This window comes from Arvicanthis niloticus, chromosome 10 (genome assembly GCF_011762505.2).
Source record: "Arvicanthis niloticus isolate mArvNil1 chromosome 10, mArvNil1.pat.X, whole genome shotgun sequence".
NCBI lineage: Eukaryota > Metazoa > Chordata > Mammalia > Rodentia > Muridae > Arvicanthis > Arvicanthis niloticus.
Window position 1 is genome coordinate 34,476,469 of NC_047667.1, and position 25,465 is coordinate 34,501,933.

General features: G+C 32.8%; 1 protein-coding gene across 5 annotated transcripts in view; it reads left to right on the forward strand.

Annotated features, from left to right (window-relative positions):
• Window positions 1-25,465, forward strand: part of Brinp3 (BMP/retinoic acid inducible neural specific 3) — a 373,430-nt gene that overhangs the window by 223,715 nt on the left and 124,250 nt on the right. For all 5 annotated transcript variants that reach the window (XM_034513172.2, XM_034513171.2, XM_076941307.1 and 2 more), the window contains 2 exons: window positions 17,700-17,805; window positions 24,830-25,066. In XM_034513172.2, coding sequence (XP_034369063.1) covers window positions 17,700-17,805; window positions 24,830-25,066 — 343 coding nt within the window. The remainder of the gene's footprint in view (window positions 1-17,699; window positions 17,806-24,829; window positions 25,067-25,465) is intronic.

Here is a 25,465-nt window from a genome sequence, read left to right on the forward strand (position 1 = left end):
CTTCTAAGAGATAATAACAAAACTTGACAAAATAATATATCATGAGACAAAAAAAAAAAAAACAAAAAAAACCAAACCAAAACAAAACAAAAAAAAAAAACAAAACAAAACAATCCCGTCAAGGCTGAACTAGGAAACACAACAGAAGGAAAGGGGCCCTGAAGAAAGTACAAAAAACAGATCCACTCTTTCAGATACTCAGAGTCCCATAAAAATACTAAATTGAATGACATAATGTATAAGCAGAGGATCTGGTCCAGATTCATGTAGGCCAGTATTTGGTTCTAAAGTCTCTGGGAATTAATTCTTCTAAGCTTTGCTTAGTTGATTGAGAGGGCCTAGTGGTCTACATTCCTTCTGGGTTTTAATTTTGTTCCTCTGCTTCTATGAGATCTCAGTAGCTCTGAAGTGATGGGTATGATGAAGACAGTCTATTATAGCTGTGTGTTCCAAGTATTCTCTCTGTCTGCATAACGTCTGGCTGTGGGTCAATGTATCTATTCTCATCTGTTGTGAAATGAAGCTTCTTTATGAGTTTAAAACAATATCACTAGGAGTCATTTTATTTTATTTTTATCTATTGTTTTTGACTTTCCACTAGGTCTCTTGGTTATCTAGTGTGTGGTACTCAGTATCTAAGAAATGTCTGGAATGGCTTCTTATGTGTTCTGTCTTGTGGAGTTGGCCTCAATTCAAATCAAACTTTATTTGACTACTCCCACATGTTCTGTTCCAGCATTGCCCTAACATATCTTGCATGCATGACAGCATTTAGATAAAAGGTTTAGTGTTTATGTTTAACAACTGTTTGCTAATAATAATTGTAAATGTATCCCCCTTGTTAAATTTTTTGAGCTCTGGATGGCTGTTACAGCTAAAATTCTTCTGCAAGCTGGCTGACTTAAACTGGTATCCCTTAGCTTCTGACTCAATTGCTCTGCTTAGCCTCCAACTAAACCTAGTGAACATTTCTAATCTTCTGGCTCCTTCTCACTCTATGTCTCATTCTGCCTTCACCTGTATCTACCTGTGTCTCTCTGCAACCAGTCTCTGTAAAATTATCCCAGTAGAAACTGCCTCTGAACTCCAGGAACTGAACTGGCACCAACTGATCTCAACTCCACTGCACTGTTTCTAAAATTACTCCCAAATAACCAAAAGTGAGCTCTGTGTCCATGAGCAGCTCTTAAATAGCTTTTCTCCTGAGCATTGGGCATATCCTATCTCTGGCTCATTGTGTCAAATTTTTCTCTATTTGTCACTTTTTCTGTCGCTCAATTAGACATATTTTGGGGCCAGGGGGGAGTATTAAAGGTGGAAACTAAAGAATTCCTTCCAGAGGGATCCAGTGTGTGCTAAGTACATGTCTGCATTCCAACCAGATCACAATGACTGGGAATGTCTGTGGATGTGATCAGAGCAGCCACGTTTATGGATTAAAATTCTTGTACAAATAGTCAGGATGATTATGGTGATGATGATAATGATGAATATAATAATAATAAATACTAAATAATATTTTCATCTTACATATTGATTGTATATGGCAATAGGGTACATAAATATATTTCCATGCAATAGACTATATGTTCGGGATATGATGTTTCTCAGTTTTTAGAGTGTTTATCTAACATACTTGAAATACTAACTCTTATATCTACTACATTGTGGTTTGTAAAATAAAGATTAGAAGTTCAATGTCATCCAGAGTCTGAGGCCAACCTGAGAAAAAGAAGAAGAGTGAATCAGCTTGTGCTTTCACTTCCATCTAAAATAAAAAAAAGTGTGTTCGTCAAACTAGGAGAAATACATGTGTGCTGTGAACTAACAAGTGCAGTTAGAGAAAAATACAGTAAATGTAGGTTCTTTCACTAATTTTCAAATGATCATGGTGCTCTTAGCATTATAGGTATTCAAATATTTTAAGTTGATAAAATCTCCTGCATTTCTATCACTTTGTGCAGCACATTTTATATTTTGCATATTTTTTAAAAAAAATATCGCATATATTTTAGAGATAGTTTAACTCTTTATATGTTATGTACTTCAGGCCAGTTAATTTTGGATGATTTTCTCATGGAAATGTGATCATTAGATATAAATACAAGCCTCCAGATTTATTTACTACTATTTTAAACTGAAAAAAAATTAAAGGACACATATCATGACTAGAACCATATTATAAGATGTACAGGCCAGAAGACAATGAATTAAACTTTAGTTAAGTGATAATATGCAAAACTACAATATCAGTTGTATTTCATGTTTAATATTACCAGATTTGACAAAGGAATATTGTTTTGTATTATTCTAGTTTGTTTCAATTTTACCTTAGTTTACTTTATTATTGTCATTTTTTCTTTTCATTTGTGTTTGTTTAAATTCTAAGGAGGTGGTATGGATTTGTGTGTATAGGGAAGTTGGGAGGATCTCAGATGAGTTTGGAGAAGAGAAACTGTAATCATAATATTTTGCAAAACAGGAAAAAGGTCTTCAAGTAGTAATAAAACTTCTTTAATTACACTCTTCAAATAATTAATAAATGTAATATATGTTTCAAATTCTTTAGTAATATATGTACATATTGTCAGAGAATAATTCTTAAAATATGCATGTTATATACACAATCATATACATATTGAAATTTTCTACTAATTAGATTTGTTTTGAGAAACTAAATATATTTAAAAATATCACCTAGAGATGATTCACATTGATCAAATTTATTTATTATGATACTTTACATTTTTATTTCTGATAGCTACTATCTCTGGGACATTATATCCAGAAATCTTCATTAATGTGAATTTTGAATGCAAAGTGTATGGTTCATTTTTCTAATAAAATAAAGACAGAAATACACATTTATATAAAACTTCACAAACGTTTTAATATATGTGATTATATATACATATGTGTGAATATATATTATAATCAGAATATTTTTCATGAATACACACACATATATGTACATACATACACACACACACACCAAGAGAGAGGTTTTTCTCCAATAATATGAATGAATTTTATATATGTTTAACCTCCTGGAAAAGGTATCATGACTGTAGCTTTATACATGTACTGTATTTACATACCTGGTAAATGAGAAACTCTGAAATTGAGACAAACAGCATAGCTGTGAAGTAATTTCTTTGTATTTATTTTAATAGCTTCCTTTTCTGGGATTTACAATTCATTATAACAGATTATGCATACTATCAATTTGAACTTTGAAATTTATTGTTTTATATATTTGAGTGTTGATTTTTAATGTCACTATGTACAGATGCTTTAATTAAAACTAAAATGAAGTAGAAAAGATGATGAATTCATTTCAAGTACTAGTTTAAGGTTGTTCTTCCTACAATTTATTTTATTTTACTGTGGGCAATGAATTAATTCAGAAAGAAGTAGCCATTCGGTCACAAATTACCAATCAATACTTTTTTGCTTCCGCACTGATAATGGAATGGTAAATGGTTTTAGAGAGTGACATAAGAATAGACACAATAATTATATCTTTATTATTGTGGAAACAGGAAACATATGATCATCAATGTAAATAAACCAATAAAATTATTTGTAATACTAGAAACTAGCTCTACATAATCTAGGAGAAATAACCCTGAGATCATTTGAAATACACTTCAAATTATCTCACTGAAATTACAGTTCTGGCCTTTCATCTACTTCATAGCATGTAAAATAGTTATATGGTCCAAGTTCATCAAAATTTCATTTGGTTTTCTTCATTATCATAATTTATATGAGATATTAATTTTGTTCTGTAATCTTATATGGAAAAATCAAAAAAATGAAATTAAGGACTATCTAAGATTATTTATCTCTTTCATACATTGGTTGCTGTTTTGTGTGTTTTATTCTTTGGAAGGATTAAACTTCCTGAAAGGCCATAGTAAAGACCAGTGTGGAGATCAAGGTCATAGTTATAGCACTTTATAACCACAGGTTCTTCTGTGGCATGATGTTTTGTTGTTATTGTGACCAGATTATCCTTATTTCCAGTAAAGCTTCCAGACAATCTGAGCAATACTTCAGGAGTACAGAAGTCTCTTTGGGAATCTGGTCTTTAAAAAAAAAAAAAAAAAAAAAAAAAAAAAAAACTATGTAGTCAGGAAGAGACAACACCAAGGATATGAATACAGGAGAATGACATCAGATGTATGTGAGTTTACAGTGGATTCATTACACTTTTTATTTCTCACAACGAACTGATAAGCATATGTTATAAATGAGTAATTATTTACACCATATTTTATCATACTTTCATTAAGGTTTAAAGCTATAAACATTATGTTAATTATACATTTCAAGTGACATTTTAAATATAACTAAATTAGGAGAATGAAGCAATAAATAATATAGTAAAATATTATAGAGAAATTTGACTTGTACACAGACTATTTATATCTCTTGAAATTTTGATAATGTATATATAATTCATATGCCATACATGATTCCTCTATTCCTATATAGTTTGTGTATTTCTGAAGATACCCTTGTGCTGACTTTTGGTGATTAACATTGCCAAAAGATTTTGAATTTCCAATTACTTTTTGTGAGCAAAGCCAATTTTATTCAGATAAAAAAGAAATGACAGAACTGTTTCTGTAATGGCCAGTTGCAACAAGAAATCTACTTCTGTCTTGCTAACGATGCTCAAGGAAAGAGCTTTTCTGTGCTCTTCTCATCAGTTCTCTTGGGTGCTCATTTAATTGGGTGATAAATGGGTGGATATGACAGTCTCAGTATGAAAGTTCAGCCAGTCTGTGTGCACATTATTTGCCCCATTACAAAGAGATAACTGAAGTCAGAAGCTGCTGAAAATCTATTCAGAAATATGTGATACAGCTGGACATCAAAAGGCACAAGCAATAAGAGCTTTAATAAATATTTCAGATTGTTAATATTAAATATGCAATCTCAAAGAAGTAATGGGAAGTTTTCTGTTAAGGGTTTTCTTTTAAAAAGTAAGAAAGAAGACATTTGTAAAAATACTCTAATATAGTATATTACTTCCTAAACCAAAGAAAAATTAATGATAAGAATTTGAAGGGTCATATGAACTTTGAGACTCCTACACAAACACCTGTTTCTATTCAGTTATCTGTCATTGGTGTCTTAATACACTGCCACACTTTGGGGAACTGTTGCTGACATTCTGACAGTGACAGATTGGTCAGGGCATGCTTTGTATGAGCTCCTAGCCATGTTGGTCTGTCAGTGACCTTGATTCCCCAGCCACTGTCCTCTAACACAGTGATAGGAACTCCATGCAAATGCTTGACATTTTCACTTGAATATTTTCAGTCACCCTGTCAAAGAAAGAGAAATAGAAACTCAGATTCTAATATGTATATTCTGCAGCATCAGCTTATTACTCACTGTTGGGACAAGGATCCATGCATAGCATCCAGTTCTCCACTGTGGAGGACGGAGTCTTAACACAACATTAGTAAACTATTCAGTTCTCTTTGGGTGCTAAAACAGATTTTGTTTTTGTCCTGTGATGTGCTTCACTGTAGACCAAAGTGTTTAATAGCCTTGTTCTTCATTATTCCATTAAATAAGGACAGAAAATATTCAGGTTCAGGAATATCTGGGAGTTTTTAAATCTGAGGCTATTGAACGTATTTGGAAAAACAAAACAAAACAAAACAAAACAAAAAGCCCAGAAAACCAACAAAAGCAGCCTGACTATATTCTTTCGTAAACATCCATCACCAGTTTCAGGGCTGAAAAATTTTTTTCTATTCTTTGTTCTTGGAAAATTTATTCATAATAATTTAGATTTCAGATAATATAGAACTCAGTATTTTTATTCATAAAAGAACAGTAATTACACTATTCTTCAACATGTTTTAAAATACTGTCCATTTTATAATAATGTGATATTTGTTCTCTGAACTTTGCCTTAGAAATATTATTTACTATTTACTTTTAAAGTTGGTGGTCAGGTTTGATAGTATTAAAAACCTGACATTTGGGACAAGTGAGCAAGCACAATGGATAGTTACTTGATGCACAGAGTAACGAGTGGAGTTCTATCCTGGGAATCTACATTGTGCAGGAAAGCTGACTCAGCAAGTTGTATTCTGACTAACATACACATACCCACACCCCCACACACATATACATACACACACACAAATGAAAGAATGAATAAATGCATAAACAGACAATCAGAATATAGTCTATACTCATGGCTCTGGCTATATATGTAGCAAAGGATGGCTTTAGCTGGCATCAGTGTGAGGGGAGGCCCTTGGTCCTATAAAGGCTTGATGCCCCAACATAGGGGAATGCTTGGGTGCTGAGGCAAGAGTGGGCGGGTAGGGGAGCACAATCATAGAAGCAGGGGGAGGGGGAAGGGGATAGGTGTTTATGAAGGGGAAACAAGAAAATAGAATAACATTTGAAATGTAAACAAAAATAATATAGTCCATAGAGCAAACAATAAAGAAAACAAAAATTATAATATATTTTACTTTTCAGTTTGTTTACACTCATAAGTAAAATAAATTATTGCCTTGTAATTTCTGGCTTGTTTCTCTAGAATTTACTTTGTTTGATACAGCAACACTACCAACTTTGGGACTTGCTTATTACAGAAAGCGGTTCAGCCCTGCCCTTCACTGGGGCAGACCGTCTGTGTTTTCTTCACATGCCCTTTTGCAGGGAGGTTTTACTTCTCTTCCAGGTTTGTATTGAAGACATCACATGACTCCCAGACAGTTGTGTAATAACAAAATGTCTTTTAGAGTTTGATAATACAGCGCAAAGTTACACTTAAATAACATCATCAATTACAGCTGTCACAAACATAACCCAAGCTTCCTGAATGTATATCCCAACAGTTGCACACCCAGATAGTCTTTTTCTCTCTTTATTTCTCCATTGTTTTTGTTGTTGCTGTTGCTGTGATTTAATATCTAAAAGTAAATAAAAACAAAATTCATAAGAGTGAGCCTAAGGTTTGGCCTCTCTAATGGCCCAACAAGTAGTAAACATTTAAGTTCCATAGAAACTGTGGTTCAAGCACAAAGAAATCCTGTTTTTATTAGGCAACCTGGCTTTGGCTCAATTGTGTCCTGTTTTCCTATTACACATCACGTTAATAGACACTTCAAGAGCACCTAAACACGTTTTTTTCTACCCTGGTGTGTAATTTTATTTTTTTAAATGTTTGCTCAAAGAGTACACACAGTCTCTCTCAATAGATTAGCATGTGGTTATTTGTGGGTGGGAAGTTTCAGTATTTATTTTGATGGAGGATAATTTGCAGGGTGCAGAAAAGTAGGCCAATCATTGTAGCCTTGCATGGAACCTTTGAGCCAAGGACAAGAAGAAGCCACTTTGAAATCATTGTGTTCCTACAAATTAAACTCTGCAGCGTCTCCAAAGAAATCCATGCCCTAGCTTTTTGTAGCAGTCCTCTCGAATTATAACTGTCTTCTTCACACAATCTCATTTTGCTCCACATTATTTTTATTTTGATTCTTTAATAACTTACGCTTTTATTCTCTGTTTTGTATATATCTAGTTGATACATGTAGTAGTGTTTGTAATATCTTTTTGAGACATGGTCTCATTAGGTAGGCTTGGGTGCCTTCAAACACCCTATGTAGATGAAAGAGGACTTGAATTCACACAGATCTTCCCTCCTCTGTCTCTAAAATGCAGGGATGAAAGATATGTACCATCACACCCAGTTATAATATCCTTTTAATCCCATATTTCATGTATCCAAGCTCCAAACACACACACACACACACACACACACACACACACACACACACACACACACACAAAACCTTCTGAAGAGGTTTCCAGAGTGACAGCCTGTGGCTCGACAGTGGACAAACAGATGTCTCTCCTATAGATGACAGGGGTGTTTTTAGCATCTACACAGAGGGTGCCCAAGATCACTTTTATTGTCAGCTCTAGGGAATCTGATTCTGATTTGTAGACTACAGAGGTGTTAGTACTCACACAAGAATGTGACCTCACACAGACACACAATATATACACAATTTTAATGATAAATAAATAAAGCAAAATAAAACAAATATGAAGTTCTATTTATGAATTACTGCAATATCTATTATGTTTTATAATATGTAGTCTAGGATAAGCTTGTGTTTGGCTGACAATTGTGGTTTTCTTTTTTTTTTTCAATTGTGGTTTTCATACCAAAAAGTAAGTGATATGAGCATTGATTATATAACATAAACTATTTTGAAATGCTACTAAATAAATGGATCAAGTTCAAGAAAACATGGACAAAATTAAATATATTTGATTCAGTATTTGGATTAACTATGTGTCATACACTAAACATAATTCTCGTTATATCATGTAAATGTAAGAAAATGTATTGGTTTGCTATACCTATGCATTTTTATCTTGAAGTACTTGACACATGAGTTTGTACTTTCCAAACATAATGAACTATGCAATTTTGAAAATTATAGAATATTATTGATGCTGAGGAAAAGGAAGAGGGGTATATGATAGGGAGTTTTAGGGAGGGGAAATGGGATAACATCTGTATTGTAAATGAAATATCCAATAAAAAAAGAACATTTTCAAATACTTTAAAACACTTTCAAGTAAGAAAGATATCTGGATCCATCTCAATAGGAGGCTCCAAGGCCTGACACTATTACTGATGCTATGATGTAATTCTGGACAGGAGCCTAGCAAGGCTGGTTCCTGAGAGACTCAACAAGCAGGTGACTGATACAAATGTACATACTTACACCGTACCAATGGAATGAGGTTGGGACTCCTGTGGTTGAATTAGGTAAAGTCTGGAAGGAAATGAAGTAGAGGGCAACCCCATAGGAAGATCAGCAATCTCAACTAACTTGGGCCCCTGAGATCTCTCAGACACTGAGCCACTAACCAGGCAGCATACACCAGCTGCTCTCAGCCCCCCCCCCAAAAAAAAAAAAAAAAACATATATAACTGAGGACTGCCTGGGCTGGCTTCAGTGAGAGAAGATGCACCTAACACTGAGAGGCTAGATGCCCCAGAGATTGGGGAAGCCTGACAGGGACTACAGGTGAAGGTTGGGAGTGGGGTCATAGAGGAGTGAGTAGGTGGTGGGTGACAGGGGTTAAGTGTAGGGACAGACTCTCAGAGACATGCGGGAGGGAGGAAGAATGGGATGAGGAACTGTGGAAGAGCAGAGAGGGAGGAGAGTAATGACTAGACTGTAAAATATTAAAAGTAATAAAAAAAGTCTCAAAATTTATTTATTTGTAAAAGCCAATTTTAGAAATATTTCAGAGTGATAAAGAAGTAGATCAACACTGAATCACAGTCCAATGTTAGAAGCTTAATAAATGTTGAAATAAATTGATGTCTTTCAGGAGAAAATGAAACAGATACCTTTAAATTCAGTATTCATATCTCATGCAAACCAGAAAAATTCTAAAGTTACACCTTCATTTGAATAAATCGTAAAGTCATGTTTTTCTCTTTGGTACCATCAGTTTTTAGTGTTTTATAAATCTGATAATTTTATGAATATGTAGTGGTAATATATTTTTTAATGTGTAGCAAAAAAGATTGGTGATTTCTAAAACTCCCACATAGCCTTAAAATTTGTGTTTTCATGTTTATTGTTTTTCTCCATGATATTTGTTAAAAGTTTGGATGGGTGGGTGGGGGACAACCCTCATAGAAGCAGTAAGAAGGGGAATGGGATAGGAGTTTATGGAGGGGAAACAGGGAAGTGGGATAACATTTGAAATGGAAATAAATAGTATAACAAAAAAAGTTTAGTAAGTATTTGCTCATCTATTCTATAGGTACTAAATTCTAACCCTATTACAGATGTAATATACTCATTAATAAGAAAATGGGCACTAAACACATACAGGATGTATTGATTGTATTATAATTTTATGATTGTCATAGTAAAGCATTGGAAACTATGTTAAGAAGATGGAGTAGGATAGAAAAATGCTTTCAACACTTAACCCTTATTTGCATAGTGTTTTTAGTAATGTTTGAAACATCATTTCTCAGAAATATTTTACCAAATGGGATTTGGAATGTTTTACTTTATCTCTCCAGCTCCTTGTTTGATTGATTGGTTGACTGAGTGATTGATTTGATTCAGAATTTTATGTGATGACTGTTTTGCCTGATACCCTTATATGCCAGAAATGAGTCTTGGTTCTCTGTAGCTAGAGGTACAGATGATTATGTGTTGTCACCTCAATGCTAGGAACTGTATTTCGATCTGGAACAGCATCAATGCTCTTAAGCACTTAGATGTCTCGCTAGTCTTTGATGCATGGATTATTGGCAGACAAATGCATAAAAAGGCAAATATAAATCCATAACTATGGCTTCAGGTGGATATGACTTTTACCTTGAAGAAACATATTAACAAATTTGATTTATAAAGAAGCTATTAACCTATATTTACCAACTTAGTTGCTAGTATATAATATAAACACAGAACAGAGAGGTCAACATTTGGCCATTTCAGCCATTTCTGCAATTGTTGTTTCATTAAAAAAAAAAAAAAGTCCCAGAAGCTAACAAATAGTCTCATCTATTTACTGTTAGTTCCTCACTCAGAAATTATAATCCTGCTCTCTGACACTAAATTACTTTTGCAAAGTTCTTTTAATGTGTAGCAGTGGAGAACTGTGTTTACTTGTTCATTTGTTGTTTTTCTATTCAATTAATTTCCATTTAATATAAACAACTGATTCAACATAGCATTACTTTTGTAACATTACATTTTTGAGACCTGTCCTTCTCATTTTATGTTGTTACCTTAAGTATTCTGCTGTAGAAGTCAAGTTCTCAATTTACTTCCACATTATAGTAATAACTGATAGCAATTGTGACATTATTGTAAATTGCACTGCTAACAGGTTCTGCATACAGAGACTGTCCTCACTGTGACTGTCTTTGCATACATACCCTCAACACCCAGGTCATGTTTTGTCTACTTCTGAAGACATTTCAGTGGAGGTTTTAGGAAAACACTTATTTTGAAGTATTAGCAACAATGTTCATTTTCCTCTTTATTTTTAACCATTTGTAAAGTACATAGTAGTATATCATTATGTTTCTATTTTTCAAGTCTTTGTTTAGAAAGTTATGTCTTTTAAATATTTTTTGAGAATTTAATACCTGAGTAGTACTGTATTCACAATATTTCAGTCCTTATTTTATCCATCTAACACTTACAATGTTCCCTTGATTTTCTCTCAGTTTCTTGACCTCTTCAGCTTCCTGCTTTAGGCATTATATTCTTGCAAAAGAGTTACTTGATTTGCACTAATAGTCCATTGTTTAATGTGTACATCAGCAATTCTATGTATGATTACTCAAAAGCTATTTTGGTAGAACCAAATTTAACTGTGAAATAGAAGTGCATCTTTCCAATAAGCAAGCTTTGTATGAGTTCTAATGAAGTTCTGGTAAATCAATGTGGAGGACTCTACACATTGGATAACCTCAATTAATAAACCTTACTCATGTTTACATTCAGGAAGTGCTTATCAAAGTCAAGGTTAAGAAACAAAGATAAATAAATATGTAAATAAATGAGTAGGTAGATAGATACAGATGATAGATAAGTAGATAGATAGGGGATGGATAGATAGATAGATAGATAGATAGATAGATGATAGATACATAGATATTAGATACATAGTTACATAGGTACATAGATACATAGATAGATATTAAGACAGGTAGTTAGAAGGAAAATGAAGTAGAAGGTACTGGGAAGAAATAGAAGAAGTAAGGGTTTGATATTATCAAGACACAATTTATACTTTGATGAAATTTTCAGAGAAAAATAAAACCAAGATAATAAAAAATCAAAAATCTGAGAAAGAAAAAAAATGACTGTGAATGTATTGGTGATATGAGCAAACAACAGTTCTGAACCGCACTTCTCATTCCAAGTATTTTCATGTGTAATAAAACTCTGACAGTAAACAAGCTAACGTGAGAAAAATATTAGCAGTTGTTCCTCTGGGCTAGTCATTTATCTAGTTGCCTGTATTTCCAACACAGACATTTATTACTGTTTTTATTGAAAATGGCAGGTTGAACAAATAATAATATTGCTACTCTCTATGTCTTGTAGTCATGTAACCAAGGAGTAGTACAAAGATGACAAGACACTGTCAGGGGAAAGAGACATGTTGATGTATTTTTTAGAACAGAAAAAAATAAAAAATTATTTTCTTTGAATATTTTCTAACATTGTTAGAAACACTAAACATCATGAGATGTAGGTCTAAAAAATAATACACATAGTTGATTATACATGTGATTTATGAGAAACAATAGTCACTTTTGTCACAACTGTCCTAATTTTTAATTTTATATGGAAACGCCACAAAGTAAAAGCTGTTGTTAGATAAAATATATCTGTTGGTGTTTGGAAAAGAACTTGCTAATAATACACCAGACCCAATATTCAATGTTCAATACTAAAAATAAATATAGATAAACAAATAAATAGAAATTGTACTCAAGTCTTATATGTAGAGACAGTCATAAAACTAAAAATCAGTGGTGATCAAAATTATGATAGCTTAAAGTTAATGTATAATTATACAAAATGTATATCCATATTTATTACCTTGTACAAAGCTCAAGTCCAAGTCGATCAAGAACCTCCACATAAAACCAGATACACTGAAATCTAATAGTAGAGAAAGGAGTAAATAACCTTGAATGCCTTGGCAGAGGGGAAATTTTCCTGAACAGATCACCAATGACTCAGGATATAAAATCAAGAATTGATAAATAAGACCTCAAGAAACTGAAAAGCTTCTGTAAGGCAAAGGACACGGTCAATAGGACAAAACAGCAACCTACAGATTGGGAAAAGGTCTTCAGTAACTCTACATCTAATAATGGGCTAATATCCAAAAAATATGCCAAGAACTCAAGAAGTTAAACTCCAAAAAAACAAATAACCCAATTAAAAGATGAGCTGCAGAGCTAAATAGAGAATTTTCAACAGAGGAATATCCAGTGACAGAGAAGCACTTAAAGAAATATTTCACACCCTTAGTCATCATAGAAATGCAAATCAAACCAACTGGAAGATTCCATCTTACATCAATCAGAATGTTTAAGATCAAAACTTAGGTGGCAGAAGATTTTGGTGAGGATGTGGAGAAAGAGAAACACTTCTGGTGAGGCTGCAAACTGGTACAGTCACTCTGAAATTCAATCTGGTAGTTCCGCAAAGAATTGCAAATAGTTCTAATGGAAGACCCAGCTATACCACTCCTAGGTATATACCCACAATATCACAAGGACACATACTTCACTATGTACATAGACACAGTATTTGTTATAGCCAGATGCTGGATACAACACAGATGTCCCTCGATAGAAGAAAGGATACAGAAAATGTTGTTTCTTTGCATAAGGAATACTTCTTAGCTATTAAAAGTGAGGACATTATGAATTTTGCAGACAAATGGACAGAACTAGAAAATATCATCCTGAGTGAGGTAACCCAGACCCAAAGAACATACATTTTATGTACTCACTGATAAGTGAATATTAGCCAAAAGTTCAGAATACCCATGACACAACTCACAGACTATATAAAGTTTAACAAGAAGGCCCAAGTGTGGATGCATCAATCCCACGTAGAAGGGAGAACAAAATAATCATAGGAGGTAGAGTGAGAGAGGGATTTTCAGAGAGAGGAAATTGGGAGTAGCAAAGACAGGAGAGAAGCCCAGAAGGCCAAGACAATGAACAGAATTATACAGCAGTGTGGGATTGGGGGTTGGGGAAACCCTAGAAAGTCCCAGTCACCAGAGAAATTATAAGCTCCCAGGACCCAATGAGAATGACCTTAGTTGAAATTTCCAACAAGGGGGAGATGGAACCTGAATAGACCATCTCCTGTAGAGAGACATGGCCTCCAATTGAGAGATGGGGCCACCCATGCATCTCAAAATTTTTGACCCAGAACTGTTCCTACGTAAGTGAAATGCAGGGACAAAAATGGAGCAGAGACTGAAGGAATAGTTATCCAGAGACAGCCGAAACTTGGCATTCATCCCATGTGTAGGTTCCAAGCCCTGACACTACTGTTGATGCCATGTTGTGCTTGAAGACAGGAGCCTGGCATGACTGTCATCTGAAAGGCTCTACCAACACCTGGCTGAGACACAGCCAACCATAGGCCTAAACTCAGGGACCATTATGGAATACTTAGGGGAAGGACTGAAGAACTGAAGAGGATTGCAACCCCATAGGAAGAGCAACAGTATCAACTAGCTGGACACCTCAGAGCTCCCAGGGACTGAATCAGCAACCAAAGAGAGTACATGAGCTGGTTCCATGGCCCCAGCTATATATCTATCAGAAAATTGCCTTTCTAACCTCAGAGGGAGGGGATGTGCTTGCTACTTATGTAGGCTTGATTCCCCAGATAATGAGGATGAGAGAGGGATGAGGTAGGATTGGGTGCACGGGTTGGAAAACACTCTCTTGGAGATAAAGTGGGGGGGAAGGTGGGAGCCTCGTAGAAGAGGGAATAGCAAAGGGGATAACATGAAATATAAATACATAAAATAATTAATAAAAAGTAAAAAGAAACAAAAGAATAAATAAAAGTAAAATGGCAAAAAAGAAAACCATGCTTCATCCTTAGGAAAATAAATGTGAAGGTATGCATTTACACATGTGGATGCATTCCAAAATATAATCTTTTCAGTAAATATCTATATAATGTTAGTGATATATATATATGTATATATCATAGTTATATATATATATATAAATATATAACTATATATAACATTATATATAATAGTAGTATATATATATATCACTAACATTATATATATAATTATATATATAATATTATATATATCACTAACATTATATATATCTAATATATATTATATATATATAACTATATATATAACTATATAACTATATATATATAACATTATATATAATGTTAGTGGTATATATATCACTAATATTATATATATCACTAACATTATATATATCTAATATATATTATATACATATATATATAACATATATATGTTATATATATGTATATATATATATATATATATAGAGAGAGAGAGAGAGAGAGACAGACAGACAGACAGACAGACAGACAGACAGAGAGACAGAGAGAGACAGACAGAGAGAGACAGAGAGAGGTGGTGGTTAGCCACTTGGTATTATATAACTTGTGGCTTCTTTCCTGGAGAAAACATTTTTTTTCTGGCTCTCAGTTTTTTTTACTTGACTCTTAGTCAAAATCTAGTTTTGAGATACCATTAACAAACCTTCCTTCCATGTTAACAATATATGGATGTCATCCTTGTTCAGATCTTGTTAGAATAAATGTTAATGAAACTTCACAGATGTAGCTTCTCTCTCTTTTTTTTTTTTCTAGAAGAAAATCTCCCAGAAAACTTCTTTCTCTTGCTTTTAAAAACTTTTCATTTCCTCTACTTCTATGATGCCTGTATCTTAGGAAAAGGAGTGTTGTAATTGATATATGAGTTGAGACTTGGCTCCACACATTTTCTTGTTCTCTGATATTTATTGAACTATTATTTTTTCAGTAATGATTTCTATCTTTAGCAAGTAGATTGATGAGTGAGACCTGCTTTAACAGTAGGTATAAAGATTAATATTTGGAATGTAGTTAAGAAATATATTGTTTTACAAAAGTGATAGATGTAGGTCCTTCTCCAACATCCTTGATCTCATTATGCAGGCCTAGGTAGTTTATTAGGTTTTCAGTGTGAAGTATAATTTCCTGTTCATTGAGGTCATTAAGTACAATTAGACAACTGTCAGTTACTATAAAAATATCCATGTTAGTATTGTGGTTTTTGGTTAGTGCTCTGATGGGCCACTGCTTTAGTTCATGGGCATAGAAGCAAGAAAGAAGTTCTGAGTGCTTCCCTTCATTGAAGGCATCTATGGGGCCCTCTGATACCATGAAATCTTGTTGTCAAGCAGAAAGCTTTCAGGTCAGATCCAGCTCAGGTCCTCAAGCTCACGTGTTCAAAATCATAGCAATAGAAATCCCCTCCAACTTCTAGGTGGCAACTGAAGACAAGAGTCAAAACACACATTATTTTAGGAGTCTCTTGTACAACCCTGACCCACAACCCAGAGGGAGATTTGTCAAGTCTTTTATTGGTGTCTTTGTCAAATAGTCTACAGCTACTGGGGGAAGTACTGTTAGACCAGATAGGAAGGTTTTATTTTAACTACATACATATGTATACATTAAATTGTTAGTATTGTGATTTTCGATAACTTTTAAATTATGAATGGTAGAAGTTCTTCTTTCAGTTTAACTGTATACAATTCATTTACTCTAAGCAAACACAAACCTCTATCATTTGTTCACATAATTATAGTAATATTTCTTTTTATTTAGAAATAGATCTGTACTCTGAAAATTCTAGAATTATAATAAAATAAATGAAACCTTAGAAAAAGAGTGAAAAGAAAAATTGAAAACTAACTGAAATCCTCTTTTCAATATACTCTGTTTTTGTATCTTCACTGAAAATAGTATGATAATCTAAGGAACATTTACATAAATACTCATGAGAGAATCAAATACATGCTTATCATATTCACACAGCAAGTTATCTATAAAAAAAATTTGACAAGGTTTGACTTTACCTTTCTTTGCTAGTGAAGCTCTATCTACCATATCACATGATACACAGCACTTACCCTCTCCAGGCCATCAAGCACATCACATGGCAGGTCCATGTACAGTCATTCCTAGTACTCCAAACCAAGAACCCATTTGTACTGTAATATAAATAATATGATTCTTTGCTTTTAATATAGTCTGTCTCCAAAATAAAATAAAATAAAATACTTTGATACTATCATTCCTACTTATACTGATCAGTGAATTCTATCTTGGTAAGTTGACAAATTTCTACATATAACAATAGATTTTAAAGATTTATATCCAAAATATGAAATTTACAACTCTATACTAAAACTTTGCCCTGAATACCAAGGTCTTCTTAGTGTGTCTCTCCATATGATATTAGTCATGAGCATAAATAAAACAAATTATTCAATAGAGAGAATGGAGAATACTCTATCAAACTTGTTTGGAAGAGGGGCATTTAAAGGGCAATGACTTTTAGTTCAGATAATAACTGAACAAGAACACTGACCTCCTGCCCAGCAGATGGAAGACACACAGCTTAGAATTGACTGCATTTATAAAGCTGAATATGTTTTCACTTTTAATAATTAATGATCAATTTTTGACAATGTCTCAGCATGTGACTTTGACAAGTGTAAACAAAAATAATTATATCAGTCAAAAATTTTCAATAGCATTGAGGAGTGTGGCCTGTTATTTTTGGAAAAAAATATAATGATTATATGTTACTTACATATTTTCAAAGTGATCTTTATGTGTGTTAGACTTATGCCTGTCTCAAAAAGAGAGTAGAAAATGTTGGAAACATATTTCTTAATTTAGCATTGTGCTTTGAAGTACCTCTTTCTCTTGTCCACGACAACTTTCAGTGATCTTTACCATCAAATACTATAGTATCAGACAAGTATACTCAACAGAAAGAACATTATAACAATATGATTTATTTAATAAAAGTTAACATGTTTTTTTAATCAGGTAACAGAAACACGGACCGGTCCTCTTGGCTGCAGTAACTATGACAACCTAGATTCTGTCAGCTCTGTTCTGGTTCAGAGTCCTGAGAATAAAATTCAGTTGCAAGGTATGTTGGTAAATTTTCATGAATTCTTTATGAATCTTGATGATATGCTATACAGTTATAATTTCTTTTGTATTTGTGGAAATAAGCCAGTTGGTATTGGGAAGATGATTTAAATGCACTTAGTCCTTTTCCAGAGGACCTGAATCGAGTTCTTAAGCTCACATATGGATGATCATCACCCTCTGGATCTCAGCATCCAGAGGATCTGAAACTCCTAGCCTTCTTAGACACCTACACACACACACACACACACACACACACACACACACACACACACACACATACACACACACATATGCACATATTATACACAGATTACAAAGAGTTAAATATAATAACAAATCTTTAAAAAATCCCGGCATATATGTATTAGGTTTTCAAAGTTATTGACAAGATAATCTAGATTATGTGAAGAAATATCAACTTATTTTTTTACAAATTAAGTAATAATTATTAATTATTATATGGAGAATAGGTTTTTCCAAATGGTAGACACTGTTCTCTAGTGTGTCGTATGTTCTCTGTATATGCTTGTATTGTTCATGTCTTTTTCTTATTAATTTTTGTACTTTTTGTAATTATTTCTATTCATGCTATAAAATATGACAGGCAGTTTAAATTTAACTAAATACAGCAGACCATGATGCCTTAGTTACCTAGTGCATAGAAATATAGAGGATACTATATCAAATTCTACGTATTCTCATTATTTAATTTTAGGCTAATTTGTGATGGCTGGCAAAGTTTATCCATTTACTCAACAGAATTCTAAGATGGTTAAATTTAGGATGTTTTTCTAAAGACCCTGGCAATTGTGTGTGTGTTGTGTGTGTATGTTGTATGTATGTGTGTGATCTCAAAAATAGACATAAGAATATGTAGTTTTTCATTCTTTAAAGCAAGAGACAGGACAAGTGACTGGAGATAACTCAGTAGTTAAGCACAATTGCTGTTCCTGTGGAAGACTGGGATTTGATTACCAGCATCCATATAGAAACACTTAACTGTCTGTGATTCTAGTTCCAGGGGATTTGATGTCCCCTTCTGACCATGATAGGCTACTTCATGCATGAGATGTACACACACATTCAGCCATACACCCACAATCACAAATAAATAAAATATGTAAATATTTTCTAAAAGAAAAACAGCAAAAATTCACACTAACTTAAGTATTATTTTGAGTGGCCTGACAGTCTTCATGAAGAACTGTGCTGTTCAAAATGGGAAATTACTAGGTAGAGTTAATTTTGCATTATTTGTTTTTTATTTCCCTTTCACAATTTTATAAATTAGATTTGTGTTTTGTTTTACATAAAATCATTTAGAAATTACAGTATAGTTTTCAATTCTGTAAATGTAAAAACAAAATGTATCTATAGTAGCTTAGGTTCAAAGAATACTAAATGTTTAATAGTTACTGTTTACTTCAAATAGCATATAATATTTAAATACTGTAAATTAGATAAAATTAATTATTTGTTTGAGGTTTGAAGTTACTGGAAATTTTTCATTAGTTATAATAGAAAAGACAGAGCTAACACCACTGTTGGTTCTATATGGAGTATTTTATTTAATGTGATATTAAGTTTTTTTATCAGTATATTACCTTTGGTCAAAATATACAATAACTCTAGAAAATGAACTGTTTAATTATCTAGAAAAATTTTATCACTTATCAATAAAATACTGATTTTATCATCTGTGAATGATTATACAATTTTACAATTTAAACAGAGGTTCTGTGAGTACAGACATTTGACTCCAAACCTGAAAACAGTTTGGTTCCTGGTGAACAAATGATGGTGAGAGAGAGAGCAAAATCCCAAAGGTTGTCTAAATACACACACACACACACACACGAGAAAACAAATATATTTTTTTTAAAAATGTGTTAGCTGCCTATATGCAAAACATAATAAACTGAAACAATACTGTATTTTTGATGTTTTATACTTTTTCAGTTCATATAAACCACAAAAATCCCAGGATGATTTTCACGTTTTTCTGTCTTCCAAGGCTATTTTCAATAGTCTCTTTCAACTTTATCTGCATATTCAAGGGTAAAATCACTTTTAAAATAGCCTTAGAAAATTAGCCTGGAGACTCTCTTTCCTATCTTTATGACTTCATGTCAGTTTGTAATGACAGTACAATTTTCATTTTCCCTCATCCTTAAGATGGGATCTTACACCAGTATCCCATCACCTTTCTGTATTACGGTTATTATTGTCTACTTTTTCTTCTGCCAACTGCTTTTGTTTCTTTCCCCTTCCTTTCTTTGCATCTATTCAAAGCCTGGATAAACTATTTCACCTCAAGTGGCAAATTAGAAACACTGTTTCTGCCAAAGAATATCTTCCTGAGGGTCTGTTTCATGATGTGTTTTGTCTTTCCACAATGTTTTAGGTAGGTGTTTCAGTAGATCTGTACAGACACACGTGCATGCTAGTTATAGATATATGGAAGAGACTATGTTTCCTTTTCATTGTTTTTAAGGAGGACTGAAGCTTCAACTAAAATGATTCACTTTTGGTGGAATTCAGATGTATTAGTTAGAAAAACAAAAATACAGATACTTTTTTTTTTTTTCTGAAAGGCCATCTTACAGACATTTATACTTATGGAAAAGAAAAAGGTGTTCCCAATGTAGAATTTTATTGGGAAACCACAATAGAAGATTGAAACTTATAGAAACACTGTTAAGGAAAAGAATCATAGAACTCTAATGACTTATACATGTGTAAAAATTGTTAATTATTATTCATATCTCTAGTAAACTTATTACAATAACATTAAATACTGCTGTGTCAGTCTTAACACATATAAAGCCTAGAGAGGTTCTTCAGTGGTTAGAAATACTTGATAAACTTTTAGAGTACCCAGGTTCAGTAGGCAACATCCACGGTGAGCATCGCACAGTTGATTGTATCCTAATCCTAATGATTACACCACCTATTTCTAGCCACTAAAGGCACTGCAAGCCCTTTACAGAAATATATGCCCTGAATTATGTAAGCACATACCTATGAAAGAAATAAATAATTAAAAATTATATTGATGATACATACAAGTAAATATTTTAATATAAATAAATTAAAAGAAATATCTCAATTTATACCCTTTCTTGAATCTGTAGACTTGCACTGCCTATAAAGATTAAAGATACAGATCAGATATTTTGAAAAATTACAGAAGCCATACATGCAACTCTAAATTCACAAAAGTTCATTGTTTAAGTATTTGATTACATAGTTATAATATATATATACTGTAGTTAATATTGTTGCTGTTCCATATCAAATTATGGACTCTAAGTAAACAGATAAAAAGAGAAAAAAATCCTTAAGGTTAGGGAATGAAGTTTATGGAAAAGTTATTTAAAATTAAAAAGAATTTCTATAAGCAATTTACACTTGATTTGAAGATCATTTATAAACATTTGAAAATCATTTGAAATAAGCTTAATTATGTGAAATTACTCATGAATATTTTTATGAGAGTTTATACTGGAAACATTTTTGGTTTAAAGATTTTCATTAAAAAATTACTATATTATAATTAATATGCAGTAAAACATATAATAATGTTGATAATATAATACAGTAGGCAAATCAAATTCTTTGCTAAAATTTATATTTTAGGTAGTTTTAATAGAGGAATGCATGTAATTAATAAAATATAATGTAATTAATAAAAATATAATGATTAAATAAAATATTTTTGGATACTGAGATATGAAATAGAATTGTGATTTCAAGGATGTATATGGGTATATAAACATGTGTGTGTGTGTGTGTGTGTGTGTGTCTGTGTGTTTGTGTGTGTAAAACTGCACATGAACACTGGTCATTTCTTTTATATGATGGTATGTATGTCTTAATGATCTTTCTATTCTATTTCCTTCTTCTTTTAAAATTTATTTTAGTATTTTATTACATGTATTATATTCACATAAGTTTATGCTACTCTCATTGCTCCATCTCAAACTCACTGCCATTTTCTTTATTATTATTATTATTGTTATTGTTATTATTATTATTATTATTATTATATATTATGTGATTGCATAGGTATATAAATTTAACCTCCTGAGTTGATGTAATGTTGCATGTGTGTGTGATTTGATTGGTTGGTTCTGTGTATGTATCAGGTAGTTAGATTCTGCTGAATACTGATTCTTTCTTTTTCAGTAGCCATAAAATTGCAACTCTTCATCTAGGGTCATTTTGGGTATTCCACCATCTCTATTGACATTCCAGGCAGTGTGATTTTTTTTTTTTGAGGTTTTGTTTAGACAACCTTATTGTTGAGAATTCATGTGTTCAGGTTCCCTGTCATAAACAGGAGACACTATCAGTAGATTTTCTGTACATCTGGCTCTCGTAAGTTTTCTAATGTGCCTAATGTCAGTTGTTATTTTCATTTTGAAAAGTTTGATTTCAGAAAAGTTTTCTGTTTTTGACAAAAAGAAGTTTCTTTGAAGAAGACTGAAAACTGCAGTTACCTGAGGGCATAAGGATAGCTATTCAGACTGGTGTTATAAGTTATACTGACTTAGGAAAGCAACAATGGTATATTCTCCTCTAGGTTCTATGATGTCACAGACCATAGAGTAGTTGCTGAGGTTTTCAGTAGCAAGCATGAGGAGACCTTAAGCCCATCTGTCTGTTGGTTCTTAGTGGGTCTCCTGAGTCTTTGTGAATCTCTTTGTCATTCTGTCACTGTATTTCTTAGGTGATACGGAGAGGTAGGACTATCGATGACGTTCCTCTCCTTGCAGCTGACATGTCTTTTAGATAACATTTTATAAGATATATTGGGTTTAATTGATGGATGAAAGGAATTTTCTAGGTCAACATTAAGGTAATATTTACTTTTTTCAAATATATAATAACTATTACCCTCTGATATGTTTCATAATGTTAAAACTCATATTTTTCTTGATGTATTCTCCTTCCAAGAAATACCATCAGAGTACACCAAACTACTAAATGTCATTTAAATGTAGATGATTTAATTACATAGACCTCTTTCTCATATAGAAATATAATTAACATCAGTCCAAGTTTATATTTCTTGTTCTGCTTTGTTATTGTTCATGCAAAAAGAAAATACTATGTGAATACTTTGAATCTCTCATTGCTTTATGTGTGATTTATTATGGTCACCTGATTAAACTTCAGAAGGTTGAAAACAAGTCATGTGTCACATAAATGGTCAGATACTGTCTTTAGTGATCTGTTTGTTATTCCCCTAGGGCTAATCTAAATATTGACCCAATTAGTAATATACAGTTAATTACAGTTTATTACATTACTACAATAATTTTATTTTTATTAAATATACTGCCTATGATAGGAGAATATCATGTCAGTCATTTTCACATCCTTAGTGTTTCAAGCAATGAAGTTTCAAATAAACTTTCCAATAAAATATTTCTATTTAAATTAAAAATTATAAAATATGAATCCAAATAAGTAAATGGAATTTATTTACTAGAATATACATGGAATTATTATTTAACTGATACAGAGACATGGGTGTAATTCTCAATGTCTTTGTGAAGTTCATTTTCTCCTGAATATTAATGCTTAATTTTAACAAAATTGGTTCATAGGTAAAAGTCAAGGTGAATATAGCAAATAGATTTTGTCATGTAAGAAACATAAATATTATCAAAACTTCATTAGTTAAAAAACCTATTTACTGTTGGTGCAGTTTTCCAAATGTTTATATTTACTTTTACCAAAAGTTTTCTTCTTTCTTGATTTTTCTTATTTTTTTGTACATGTGCATGTTGTATACATGGGTTTGTGTAAGCATAATCATGTGTATGTGCCCTAATGTGTGTGAACATATGTGCACATGTTCGTGGCGACATTCCTTTCAAGCATTTTAGTTACTAACCATTTTTCTTAGGCCTCTTATCCTTCCATATTTCCTTCCTACTTTCTTCCCTTCCTTCTTTCCTTTATCCCTCCCTTCCTATCTCCTTCCTTTCCTCCTCGTCCTCCTTCTCCTTCTTCTTCTTCTCTCTCTCTCTCTCTCTCTCTCTCTCTCTCTCTGTCTTTCTTTTTGTCACTCTTTTTTTCTTCTTTTCCTTTTTTTTCTTTCTAGGTCATAAATAACTCGGGCTACCCTCTATCATGTTATATAAGTTAGGATGACCTACAATGCTATATCTCCTAGCCTTTGCCTCTCAGTTGTTGAGGTGATGTGCATGTGTCATCATGTGAGGCTTGGTTAGAATATCATTCATTTTTGAAAATATTTTTATGTATCCAAAGATTATGAAATTGAAACTATGTTTTTTCTCAAAATATAATAAATAAAAAGTTTCAAACATTAGGCTTAATGTTTATTTCAGATAACAGTTCCCTAAAGAGATAGTAACTAACAAACTAGCATCCAATAAAGTAATGAACTGTATCAGCAGGGATGACGTGTGCACAACAAAGAAATAGACTGTGAAGAAACTATGTCAGCCCATCTGCTCCCCTCCTCTCTGTCTTTGTCCTTTCTCCTAAACAATAGAATCATATAAGATAGTCTTCTTTGTGTCATGTGTTAAGGTCTGCCATCCTATCTTTGACCCAACTCTTAGAACACAGCTAATATTATTTCTTTTATAGTTTTGGCAGCGTGGTAGTCTAAATGTAAAATAAAGGTATTAACACCAAGAGGCAGTTACAAGTAAGCATGAATCTTCAAATACATAAGTTTAGTATAAACTTTGTAAGACATTGTCAAATGCCCTAATGTATTCTACCAAAGATCCACAGGATTAGTTTAGAAAGAGCAGAATACTAGTCATTACTGTAAAATTTGAGATTCTACATTCCTGTAGACTTTGGGTATTGAATTGTGTAGACAGATAGTTTTTCTAATGATAGCTTTTAAGTAGAGATATACTCATAGGTTAAAATACTAACATTTACCATCTCTACGCAGCGTGCTGTAAACAAGTGCTTTCTGATTATGTTCGAGGCCACAAACTTGATTACTTCATTTGTCTTTCAAGGGCTTCAAGTTCTCCTTCCCGACTATCTTCAGGAACGTTTTGTACAGGCAGCATTGAGCTACATTGCTTGTAATTCTGAGGGGGAGTTTATCTGCAAGGATAATGATTGCTGGTGCCACTGTGGTCCAAAATTCCCAGAATGCAATTGCCCCTCCATGGACATTCAAGCCATGGAAGAGAATCTTCTTCGAATAACTGAAATGTGGAAAGCTTACAACAGCGACTTTGAAGATTCAGGTAAGACAGAGATTTTACTTCCATAAACTTTATCTTGGCCCAAAAATCTGAGGAAATGACTGATTGCTCCTGTTGAAACTATGTTTTATTTCATGGTTGGAAAGTTTTTTATTTTTATCAATCTTTCAAGTGGAAATTTATATTGCACTTGTTACTGCTTGGTAAGTGATTTACTAAGGGTATTGGTTTTTTATGGGTGGCTTATATGCTTATTGGTATTGGAGTACAACCTGTTCTTTATTTGAAGTTAAGCACACATTAAGAAATTGTACTGTCATTTTAATATATGGGATTGTCTTCTAATGCTTTTTGGGTTACTCTGCAATTCTCTGAGAGCTCTTGAGTTTCACTTGTAAGGAAAAAGTTGTCAACATGTGCTGTATGCCTTCATAGTCTCAT